Here is a 12,246-nt window from a genome sequence, read left to right on the forward strand (position 1 = left end):
CTTTCCAAATACTTTAATTTTGAAAAATACTGTTGTGAATTGCCATTTAATTTGAATTATCTGATGGTCATGTATGGTTAGATTATGAATATACATACCATCTTTACATTTTGTGTTTTTGTCAATGCCTTTTAGGCGTGTTCTCATTCTCGCCTACATCGCCATTTTAATTAAAGCGTACCTTTTTTATTGTCTGTTTAAATACCCACTAGGATGCCTTCCAGCAGTAGTAATCCCTGTGTTTTCATTGTCCCTTCACTCCAGCCAGCATTTGCTAATTCTCCTGATAAAACAGCCAGGTGTAACCAACCCCCAAATCAGACTTCACATTCCTTCTCTTAGTGTTCCGTAATTAGTCTCAACTCCAGCATTTCTCAGCCAAGCTCCTTTTCTTCCTCCTCTTTGTTTGTGTTTGTCTTTCTTCCGAGCAGGGGAGGCTTAAATCCTCCTTGTACACCTGTGCCTTTTCACCCAGGTCCCTGAGACACCAATGCAAATATCTTTACCATCACAAAAACAAGTGGTAATCCCTTATGATGCTTAAAAGGGAACTTGTTTTTTTAATATTATATTTAATTATTCCCTCCAAAAATGAGCCGTGTGCATCTGAGATGGCTTGTTGCTTTTCAATAAGTTTGTTTGCACTGCATTTGGATGACTCGGCTGAGTTCTCTCTTAAAACGACTGCCCTACGTGTGCTTGACGCAGTAAACTTTGGATTTGATTAGTAGTATCTTAACCCAATGCGAGTGACACTTTGCCATCTTTTGGTGTAATTCTATATTTTTTTGTGATCAACAGTATACCTGCATTTTGGCAGTCTGAGTAGTCGATAAGAAAAAGCCCACCATTTGGCTTTCTCACAGATTTATTTGAAGACTTATTTCATCCTATACCACTCACTGGGTAAACCACTGATCCCAAATGTCAATCTGTGACTGCTGGGCCTCTCCAAACAGCAGCCTTATCAAACAGACAGGGTCTTAGAGTGGATTGGAAAACAGGAAGCGACAGGAACTCTGGGGATAGCCTTTGGCACAACTTTACTGGAGTCGAAAAGTTCACTGGCTGCCATTAACCCCGCTAGCAGTCATAGTGACCAGTCTGATTTTCAATGGGTTCGTTCAATGTTACGGGACTAAAAAGGTTAGTTACTACTCTCTTTCACAGCCATGAACAGCATATTCTCTCTCAAGGTGTCGGGGTAGCATGGCTACAGCGTAGCTACAGAGAATGATCACTGTAAATAGGACCTTTTTTGAGTGCGTGAAAAGGCTTTTGTGTACCTCAAATAAGCTTCCCACAAAAAGTAACCACCCAAGAAATGGGCCCTAACCCTCTCCTATGTTGTAGATCATACGTTGAGCCTGCAAGTGGAGTTGTATGGGTACACTAGCTTTTAGCTTTTCGCCCCAATGCAGATAGTCAGTTTGGATACAAACCTCCCTCTTTGGCGTACTTAGCTGGTGTAGCCTATTTATCAGTGCACAGACATTTTAAAACGTTTGATAACAAATGGGGTAGGACTCCTAGTAAATGAGGTGGTCAATTTTTTTATGAATGTCAAATGAGAGCCATGTCTCTTAATTTTGGATATCAATGCAACGCACACATTTTGCCAAGGATTTTTCTGAATGTTGGGTGAAAAACTAGATATAATTATGTGGTCATATTCTGCTTTTAGCAGATGGGGTTTTTATCATAACTATATCAAACAGTTGTTGTAAATTTTGCGCTTGGAGCATGTAATTTCATAAGGCATAAATTATATATTTCAATCAATGGGTATAAATCATTATCATTTTTTAAATTTAACCTTTATTGAACTGGGCAAGTCAGTTAAGAACAAATTCTTATTTACAATGACGGCCTAGGAACAGTAGGTTAACTGCCTTGTTCAGGGGCAGAACGACAGATTTTTACCTTGTCCGCTCGGGGATTCGATCTAGCAACCTTTCGGTTACTGGCCCAACGCTCTAACCACTAGGCTACCTACCTGTGTCCACATACAAAAGTATGTGGACACCACTTCAAATATTTAAGCCACACACGTTGCTGACAGGTGTATAAAATCAAGCACACAACCATGCAATCTCCATAGTCAAACATTGGCAGTAGAATGGCCTTAAGAGCTCAGTGACTTTCAATGTGGCACCGCCATAGGATGCCACCTTTCCAACAAGTCAGTTTGTCAAATTTATGCCCTGCCAGAGCTGCCCCGGTCAACTGTAAGTGCTGTTATTGTGAAGTGGAAACGTCTAGGAGCAACAACGGCTCATCCACGAAGTGGTTGGACACACAAGCTCATAGAATGGGACCGCTGAGTGCTGAAGCATGTAGGGCATAAAAATTGTCTGTCCTCGGTTGCAACACACACTACCAAGTTCTAAACTGCCTCTGGAAGCAATGTCTGCACAAGAACTGTTCGTCGGGAGCTTCATGAAATGGGTTTCCATGCCCGAGCAGCCGCACACTAGCCTAAGATCACCATGCACAATGCCAAGTGTCGGCTGGAGTGGTAAAGCCCGCCGCCATTGGAGTCTGGAGAGGTGGATACGTGTTCTCTGGAGTGATGAATCACGCTTCACCGTCTGGTGGAGGAGGAATAATCTGGGGGGGGCTGTTTTTCATGGTTCAGGCTAGGCCCCTTAGTTCCAGTAAAGGGAAATCATAACGCTGCAGCATACATTGACATTCTAGATGATTCTGTGCTTCCAACTTTGTGGCAACAGTTTGGGGAAGGCCCTTTTCCTGTTTCAGCATGACAATGCCCCTGTGCACAAAGCACGGTCCATACAGAAATGTTTTGTCGAGATCGGTGTGGAAGAACTTGACTGGCCTGCACAGAGCCCTGACCTCAACCCCATCGAACTACTTTGGGATGAATTAGAAATCCAAACTGTGAGCCATGCCGAATCTCCCAACATCAGTGCCTGACCTCACTAATGCTCTGGCTGAATGGAAGCAAGCCCCGCAGCAATTTTCCAACTTCTAGTGGAAAGCCTTTCCAGAAGAGTGAAGGCTGTTATAGCAACTAAGGGGGGACCAACTTCATATTAATGCCCATGATTTTGTAATGAGATGTTCGACGAGCAGCTGTTCACATACTTTTTGTCATGTAGTATACCAATCACGGATTGCCCCTTTTTTTTTTTTTTTTTTTTTACACAGGAACCCAGTTACTGGTTTTATTACATCAGTAATACTCTGTCACCATCTGCTGCTAAAGACATTTGCTTTTCTCATAAAGACATTTGCATAATGCAGATTTTTTTTTTTTAACAATACCAACCCACTTGGCAGGTTTTTAAGTAGGATCTATCTTTCGATTGCTTAGGCTTGAATATTCCCTTGCATGGTTCCTTGCTCTTGACACGGCTTATTTACAGTCTGTCATTATTTGAGCAGGTGTACTACTTTTTTTTGTGCCATTTTCTGACACGGCCCATCATTGGTTGCACATTTTATCTCACTTTTATCCTGGAACCTAATGTCTTTCTTTTCCTCGATCACACAGTGGTGTTGTGGTACTTAGGACTGGGAGGGTGCCAACCTAGTGTGACTTGGCACAGAGCTTCTGTTGCAGCCAGAAGTTAGGCCTACTTCAAACAAACAAAAAGCATGATCCTGCTCGTGCTGTTATATTTATAGAATAGAGGGTGTCATCTTATTTATTTGAATAATTTCTACCCATTTACTGGGTTAGTGAAAGTACCCCAAAAATCCCACACGTCAAGTCTTTTTTTTAGCTCTTATTTTAAAACAGATTTTTTTTTTACATTTTTTTTTATACAAAACAAACCACTTCTCAGTTTTTGCCTTTTTGAAATTCACATAGGTCTCCAACATAGTTTAGAGCAGGACGTTAAATGTAATATATAGATGTCACTCAGTCTTAACACCTGGCATGACGACATGAAGCCTTGGCTGCATCACCATGTCCTCCTGTTGTACTACCCCATCTGCTGCTCTCTGCCTGGACTTCTCCCCTCTGAAGGTGGCTGAGGTCGGGGGTGGTTTTAGAGGAAAGGAGCAGTGCTATTAGAGCTTTCCTGAAATTACCCTGAGTGTGCCTGGAGCAGTCCCAACCCCCTCTCCCTATCTGACAGGAATGCCACACACACACAGCTCTCATCTTCCCACCCAGTGCCGCTGCGCCATTTGTCTACTGACTGGGAGGTCCTGTACTGCCACTACTTATATCAAATATATAGCTACCTCCCCTTCTGTTTTTCTTAACTTCTCGTTCCCTTATGCCATGATTCCTTCATGTCTGGCTCCGGTTATACTTCAATGATGTGCTTTGCTATTCCAACACACAGATAATTTAAGCAACGACAACATCACTGACTTATAATAACTGGAGGAAGGTCCGAGTCATTATCAGCTGCATGTTTGTCTCAGGTTGAGCTAGATAATATATGCCATATAGCAGAGCCTTTTATGCAAAGCAACTAAGTCGTGTGTACATACACTTTCGTATGGGTGGCTCCAGCGGGACTCGAACCCATGATCCTGGCGTTACATGCAACATGTTCTACCAACAACCAGATTTCCCATACAAGGCGGTGAATGAATTACAAGTATCTCTGGAGACCAAATAGATGTTGCTCTAAAGTACAGTTTCCCAAACAGGAGAGTGAGACGAAAGAGCTTGAGGGCAAACAAAATGGGGGTTGGAGGGGGCTATAGATCTAGCTTGTTTATGAGTTGTCCAAGAGTTCCTCCTTATTCCCCGGGAGTAAAAGCCTTAAAGTTGGTTCTCCTCTGCGGCTGCCTGCTTGGGATGTGTGTGTGTGTGTGTGTGTGTGTGTGTGTGTGTGTGTGTGTGTGTGTGTGTGAGAAAAGCTGAGGAGGAGTGTGTGTTGTGGGGGGTGTGTGTATGAGGGAGAAGGAGCCAAGAGGATGTCAGGGAAGGGAGAGCTGATGAATGGGGGAGACAGGTCTGTGGCTTTGCTGTCCTGGCTAGAGCTGCTCTTTATGGCCTTGGGGCCCAGCCAGATCTCTTGTTCGGTTGCCAACGGCAACAGTGTCATGCTAAAACCTTCCAACATCTTTCTGTTTTGTCAACATGAAAAGTGTAACTAAATGATTCCTCTTTTGAAGTTATGGGTGTTGATTTAGTTTAACTCTTTGGGCACCGGTTCTAGTGAAAGGAGACTGTAAATGTTAGAATTTATTTCCAAATCTCTCATTCTAATCAAATCAAATTTATGTATATAGCCCTTCTTACATCAGCTGATATCTCAAAGTGCTGTACAGAAACCCAGCCTAAAACCCCAAACAGCAAGCAATGCAGGCGTAGAAGCACGGTGGCTAGGAAAAACTCCCTAGAAAGGCCAAAACCTAGGAAGAAACTTAGAGGAACCAGGCTATGAGGGGTGGCCAGTCCTCTTCTGGCTGTGCCAGGTGGAGATTATAACAGCATATGGCCAAGATGTTCAAATGTTCATAAATGACCAGCATGGTCAAATAATAATAATCATAGTAGTTGTCGAGGGTGCAACAAGTAAGCAACTCAAGAGTGTCAGTTGGCTTTTTAATAGCCGATCTTTGAGAGTATCTCTACCGCTCCTGCTGTCTCTAGAGAGTTGAAAACAGCAGGTCTGGGACAGGTAGCACGTCCGGTGAACAGGTCAGGATTCCAGCAGGTCTGGGACAGCAGGTCTGGGACAGGTAGCACGTCCGGTGAACAGGTCAGGATTCCAGCAGGTCTGGGACAGCAGGTCTGGGACAGGTAGCACGTCCGGTGAACAGGTCAGGGTTCCATAGCCGCAGGCAGAACAGTTGGAACTGGAGCAGCAGCACGGCCAGGTGGACTGGGGACAGCAAGGAGTCATCATGCCAGGTAGTCCTGAGGCATGGTCCTAGGGCTCAGGTCCTCCGAGAGAAAGAGAGAATTAGAGGGAGCATATTTAAATTCACACAGGACACCGGATAAGACGAGAAATACTCCAGATGTAACAGACTGACCCTAGCCCCCCGACACAAACTACTGCAGCATAAATACTGGAGGCTGAGACAGGAGGGATCAGAAGACACTGTGGCCCTATCCGATGAAACCCCCGAACAGGGCCAAACAGGCAGGATATAACCCCACCCACTTTGCCAAAGCACAGCCCCCACACCACTGGAGGGATATCTCCAACCACCAACTTACCATCCTGAGACAAGGCCGAGTATAGCCCACAAAGATCTCTGCCACGGCATAACCCAAGGGAGGGGGGGGCGCCAACCCAGACAGGAAGACCACGTCAGTGACTCAACCCACTCAAGTGACGCACCCCTCTCAGGAACGGCATGGAAGAACACCAGTAAGCCAGTGACTCAGCCCCTGTAATAGGGTTAGAGGCAGAGAATCCCAGTGGAGAGAGGGGAACCGGCCAGGCAGAGACAGCAAGGGCGGTTTGTTGCTCCAGAGACTTTCCGTTCATCTTCACACTCCTGGGCCAGACTATACTTAATCATAGGACCTACTGAAGAGATGAGTCTTCAGTAAAGACTTAAAGGTTGAGACCGAGTCTGCGTCTCTCACATGGGTAGGCAGACCATTCCATAAAAATGGAGCTCAATAGGAGAAAGCCCTACCTCCAGCCGTTTGCTTAGAAATTCTAGGGACAATTACGAGGCCTGCGTCTTGTGACCGTAGCGTACGGGTAGGTATGTACGGCAGGACCAAATCGGAAAGATAGGTAGGAGCAAGCCCATGTAATGCTTTGTAGGTTAGCAGTAAAACCTTGAAATCAGCCCTTGCCTTAACAGGAAGCCAGTGTAGGGAGGCTAGCACTGGAGTAATATGATCATTTTTTTGGTTCTAGTCAGGATTCTAGCAGCCGTATTTAGCACTAACTGAAGTTTATTAAGTGCTTTATCCGGGTAGCCGGAAAGTAGAGCATTGCAGTAGTCCAACCTAGACGTAACAAAAGCATGGATACATTTTTCTGCATCATTTTTGGACAGAAAGTTTCTGATTTTTTGCAACGTTACGTAGATGGAAAAAAGCTGTCCTTGAAACAGTCTTGATATGTTCTTCAAAAGAGAGATCAGGGTCCAGAGTAATGCCGAGGTCCTTCACAGTTTTATTTGAGACGACTGTACAATCCAGATTAATTGTCAGATTCAACAGAAGATCTCTTTGTTTCTTGGGACCTAGAACAAGCATCTCTGTTTTGTCCGAGTTTAAAAGTAGAAAGTTTGAAGCCATCCACTTCCTTATGTCTGAAACACAGGCTTCTAGCGAGGGCAATTTTGGGGCTTCACCATATTTCATTGAAATGTACAGCTGTGTGTCATCCGCATAGCAGTGAAATTTAACATTATGTTTTCGAATGACATCCCCAAGAGGTAAAATATATAGTGAAAACAATAGTGGTCCTAAAATGGAACCTTGAGGAACACCGAAATGTACAGTTGTTTTGTCAGAGGACAAACCATTCACAGAGACAAACTGATATCTTTCCGACAGATAAGATCTAAACCAGGCCAGAACTTGTGCATGTAGACCAATTTGGGTTTCCAATCTCTCCAAAAGAATATGGTGATCGATGGTATCAAAAGCAGCACTAAGATCTAGGAGCACAGTGCTATGATGGGGTCTAAAACCAGACTGAAGTGTTTCGTATACATTGTTTGTCTTCAGGAAGGCAGTGAGTTGCTGCGCAACAGCTTTTTCATAAAAAAATTGAGAGGAATGGAAGATTCGATATAGGCTGATTTTTATGTATTATTTAATTTAAAAAATAAATAATAATAATAATCTGGTTCAAGATTTGGCTTTTTCAAGAGAGGCTTTATTACTGCCACTTTTAGTGAGTTTGGTACACATCCGGTGGATAGAGAGCCGTGTAGATGCAGAATGAAGGATTCAGTTGCTTAATGTGCATTCCAAACTTGTTTCAAGCCTACTATACTGGTCCAAAACAGTATGGCACACCCTAGCAAAACATTTTAAAAATGACAAATTTAAATTCTTATTGGCCAAGTCTAGGAAGTCCCTTGCTGTTTCAACCTTTTCCATTTGGTGCATAATGGACACGACCCAGATCCTATGCAGTTGCAGTCATGCTGCCTCACAATCTGTCTCCTTCCCTCTCTCCGCTTCAGGATGTGAAGATCTTCCGGGCGCTCATCCTTGGGGAGCTGGAGAGGGGCCAGAGTCAGTACCAGGCCCTGTGCTTCATCTCGCGCCTCAACCACAACGAGTTCATCCCCAGCGAGTCCATGGCCCGACTCAGACAGGTATGTGTCACCAACCGGGGTTCTAACTCTGCTGCTTCAAGACTGTTAGTCGCTGAGTTAAAGCCAAGGCATTAGCTCAGGGAGCTAACAGAAGTATTCACACGAGAGTGGTTCCAAACCTCCTCCGTTACATATGCACTAGTAGCACAGGGAAATTCGCTTACTGAATGGCCTTGTTTGAATGTTACATTTATCCTATCTTTCTTCCTCTCCTTCGGGTAATCGCTGATCTAACACAACATGATACTTGCTAGCAAGAGCCTCCTTTGTAGTTCCACTATGTTGCTTTCACCTATTCCTGCTCTGTCGGATCAGTGATAACTCCAAAGGAAAGATACAGGGAATAACAAGTAACAAATAAGGCCAGTGAGTGTCCTTGCTCGGAGTGGGGGATGTGAATGAGCATTATCCCATTTGATAAAGTGACCTTGGCGACATGACTGACTTTGTCCTGCTGTCCATCAGAAAAACCCTCGCGCCATCCGCATGGCGGAGGAGAGGCGGGGCCTCGACCAGCTGACCATGAATGTGGCGCTGAACCTGAGCCGGGCGTGGCAGCTCAGCAGCCACATCTACAACATGTGCAGCGAGGCCCGGGAGGCCATCTACACCCGGGAGAGGGACGTCCAACATTGGCTGGAGAGAGGTCAATAGAATGAATGTGGGCACAGCGTGTCACAGATAATGTCGTCCCAAAGGGAATTAATACAAATGGAAAATGAGAGGCTGGGAAACAAAACTGAAAGGTGATCTGCAGTGGTCTAAAGTACTTAAGTAAAAATACTTTAAGGTACTACTTAAGTAGTTTTTTGGGGTATTTGTACTTTACAATTTATATTTTTGACAACTTGTACTTCATTCCTGAAGAAAATAATGTACTTTTTACTCCATACATTTTCCCTAAGACCCAAAATTACGCGTTACATTTTGAATGCTTAGCAGGACAGGAAAATTGTCCAATTCATGTACTTATCAAGAGGTCATCCCTACTGCCTCTGATCTGGCGGACTCACTAAACACAAATGCTTTGTTTGTAAATGATGTCTGAGTGTTGGAGTGTGCCCCTGGCTATCCGTAAAAAAAATAAAAAATAACAGAAAATAGTGCCGGCTGGTATGCTTTAATATAAGCAATTTGAAATTATTTATACTTTTTTACTTTTGATACTTAAGTATATTTAAAACCAACTACTTTTACTCAAGTAGTATTTTACTGGGTGACTTTCACTTGAGTAATTTTCTATAAGGTATCTTTACTTTTACTCAAGTATGGCAATTGTGTACTTTTTCCACAACTGGTGATCTGTATCTTTCACAGTCAATGTTTTGTCCTAGTGGCCTTTCTCAAGACATGATACACATTTGTCCACCATTGTGTGGATGTGGAATAAAAGATACATTTCACCTTTCATTTTTGTCCTCCCAGCTTCTCTTTTTCATTTGGAGAGGTCAGCCCCCACCCTCTCTCTCTGAAGTATGATTAGCTGGAATAAAAGCCACCACACTCTGGCCTCTAGGAATGGCGTTGCCCACCCTTGGTCTAGACCTTAATCACATACTCGCTCTAATGTAAATTAATCCAATACATTTTAGCTCTATATGTACACTACCAAACTAGCCCAGTTCTACTTCAATAACACTATTAGTCTTTACATTGTCAAACAAAGATTACACTCTCCCTGAAAGTCTTTGCTCCTAAAGCTCTTTTTCTATAGTAGTGTATACTTGGCTCAACTTTTAAACAATGACATTTCGTGATAGTTGTATTGCGAGAGCTGTTTTGCTGACTGAAAAATAGCCCTGGGTCTAGTTATCTTTTATTTATTATGGATACCCATTCGCTGCTGCCAAGGTAGTAGCTACTCTTCCAAAATCAAGGCAGTTTATACAATTTTAAAAACATTACAATATATTCAGACTGTGTGCCCTCAGGCCCCTACTCCACCATATATTCAGACTGTGTGCCCTCAGGCCCCTACTCCACCATATATTCAGACTGTGTGCCCTCAGGCCCCTACTCCACCATATATTCAGACTGTGTGCCCTCAGGCCCCTACTCCACCATATATTGTAATGTTTTTAAAATTGTAAAATTTTATAAACTGCCTTGATTTTGGAAGAGTATATATAGTACAAAATGTTTGTGTTGCTTCACAGTTCCCTCTTCCATAAGGTGTTTTATTTTTTGACTTTTTTTAAAATCAAATTGTACTGCTTGCATGAGTTACTTGATGTGGAATAGAGTTCCATGTAGTCATGGCTCTATTTAGCACTGTGCGCCTACCATAGTCTGTTCTGGACATGGACTGTGAAGAGACCTCTTGTGGCATGTCTTGTGGGGTATGCATGGGTGTCTGAGCTATGTGCCAGTAGTTCAAACACACAGCTCGGTGCATTCAACATGTCAATACCTCTTATAAATACTAGCAGTGATGAAGTCCATCTCTCCTCCACTTTGAGCCAACTTGCTAAATTTTCACGTTATTACAAGTTTTAGTTGCGGTTTAGTGAATGATTTGTCCCAAATACAATGCTTTTAGTTTTAGAAATATTGAGAACTAACTTATTCCTTTATCTATGCCTAGACACTGTGGACTTAATATAATGTACACTACAGTACTGTAAACAATGTTGCCTGAAGGTCATAGGACAGTGCATGGTGAACCATCTGTGAGTGAATAGAGAATAGCACTCTTGCATGACAAAGTTCCTTATTACTAGCCTGGTCCCATATTGGTTTGTGCTGTCTTGCCAAATCCTATGGTCATTGTCACAGTGGGAGTTGTCAACACCGCACAAACAGAACTGGGACCAGGCTACCTTATTAGAGCATTGACTCACAAATATGTTGCTTGTTGCACCTGTAGGAGTGGAGGGCTCCGTGTTTGAGACCCTGCCCCAGTCGGTGGACGTGGTCCCGGTCCTGCTGTCGTGCCGCTCTACGAGAGACCTGTGGCAGCCCTGCTCCTGCAGCTTCAGCCTGCGTCTGGAGTGGTACCCCTGCCTGCTCAAATACTGCCGCAACCGCGACACCACAGGCAAAGGCAGCCCCTACAAGTGTGGCATCAAAAGCTGCAGCAAAGGCTACCACTTCACCTACTATGTCCCACACAAACAGCTCTGTCTCTGGGATGAGGAGACTTAGCAGCACACTGGCCGTGTGGTCAGACCCCCCCCCCCCCCCCCCCCCCCAAAAAAAAATAAACCAATGTTTTTCTTTTACTCCCTTATTTAATTTGGATATCACGTTGGAGTTCAGTTCATCCCAAAGCCATTGGGCTGCATCCTGTCGTGAGATGATAGTAGTTTGATGCCTTACATGGGGAAGATTGAAATTGAGACCAAAACCTTTTTTTGCGACAGGAGCTTTTTTTCTCTCAATAACTCCTTTTGACACATGTCTATAGGGGACATTTCCTATAGTTTGGATAGGATGCCTTCGAAGTGTCCAGGTACCTACTGTGACCTTAAATTACTCTTGCACGTTTGTGCCAATGTTAGGAAAACATCTCAATATGGCACAGCTAATAAAAATGACAAGAACCTCCTCTAATAAGGACACGTTTATGCATACGGCTGGACAGTGCAGCAGCTTTTCTACATTTCTTGCCCCGTGGGATGACTGGTGAAGGAATAACGTTCCCATTATGTTGTCACAGGAAACCGTGGGATCAGAACGGTCAGTTAGACAATGACGTATGACATCAATAACACAGCTTTAGCCAGCTCTCTTCCTGGTCGGTGGCAACTCGGGTTGCACTCGATAATGTTTCTCTGATGCTGGCATTATTTATTTGGTTGCAAGGTGAAATTATACAAGATTCTTATGTCTAAAATGACTTATCTTTAAAGTTTTATCTTCATCACATTTTGTCTTTGATTTGTCAATTACAAGCTTAATTTCCTCCAATTCTGCATCTGTTAGCAAGACATGATATACACAGTGTACAAAACAGTAGGAACACCTTTCTAATATTGAGTTGCACCCCCTTTTGCCCTCAGAATGGCC

At 43.6% G+C, this 12,246-nt stretch overlaps 1 protein-coding gene across 1 annotated transcript in view; it reads left to right on the top strand.

Annotated features, from left to right (window-relative positions):
• LOC115205889 (out at first protein homolog) overlaps window positions 1-12,105 on the top strand; it is a 33,938-nt gene extending 21,833 nt beyond the window's left edge. The window contains exons 2-4 of the mRNA XM_029772303.1: window positions 8,104-8,238; window positions 8,704-8,884; window positions 11,105-12,105. Of these exons, the coding sequence (XP_029628163.1) occupies window positions 8,104-8,238; window positions 8,704-8,884; window positions 11,105-11,382 (594 nt within the window). The 3' untranslated portion in view covers window positions 11,383-12,105. The remainder of the gene's footprint in view (window positions 1-8,103; window positions 8,239-8,703; window positions 8,885-11,104) is intronic.
• Window positions 12,106-12,246: the final 141 nt, after the last annotated feature.

The sequence above is a fragment of the Salmo trutta genome, chromosome 13, assembly GCF_901001165.1.
Source record: "Salmo trutta chromosome 13, fSalTru1.1, whole genome shotgun sequence".
Lineage (NCBI taxonomy): Eukaryota > Metazoa > Chordata > Actinopteri > Salmoniformes > Salmonidae > Salmo > Salmo trutta.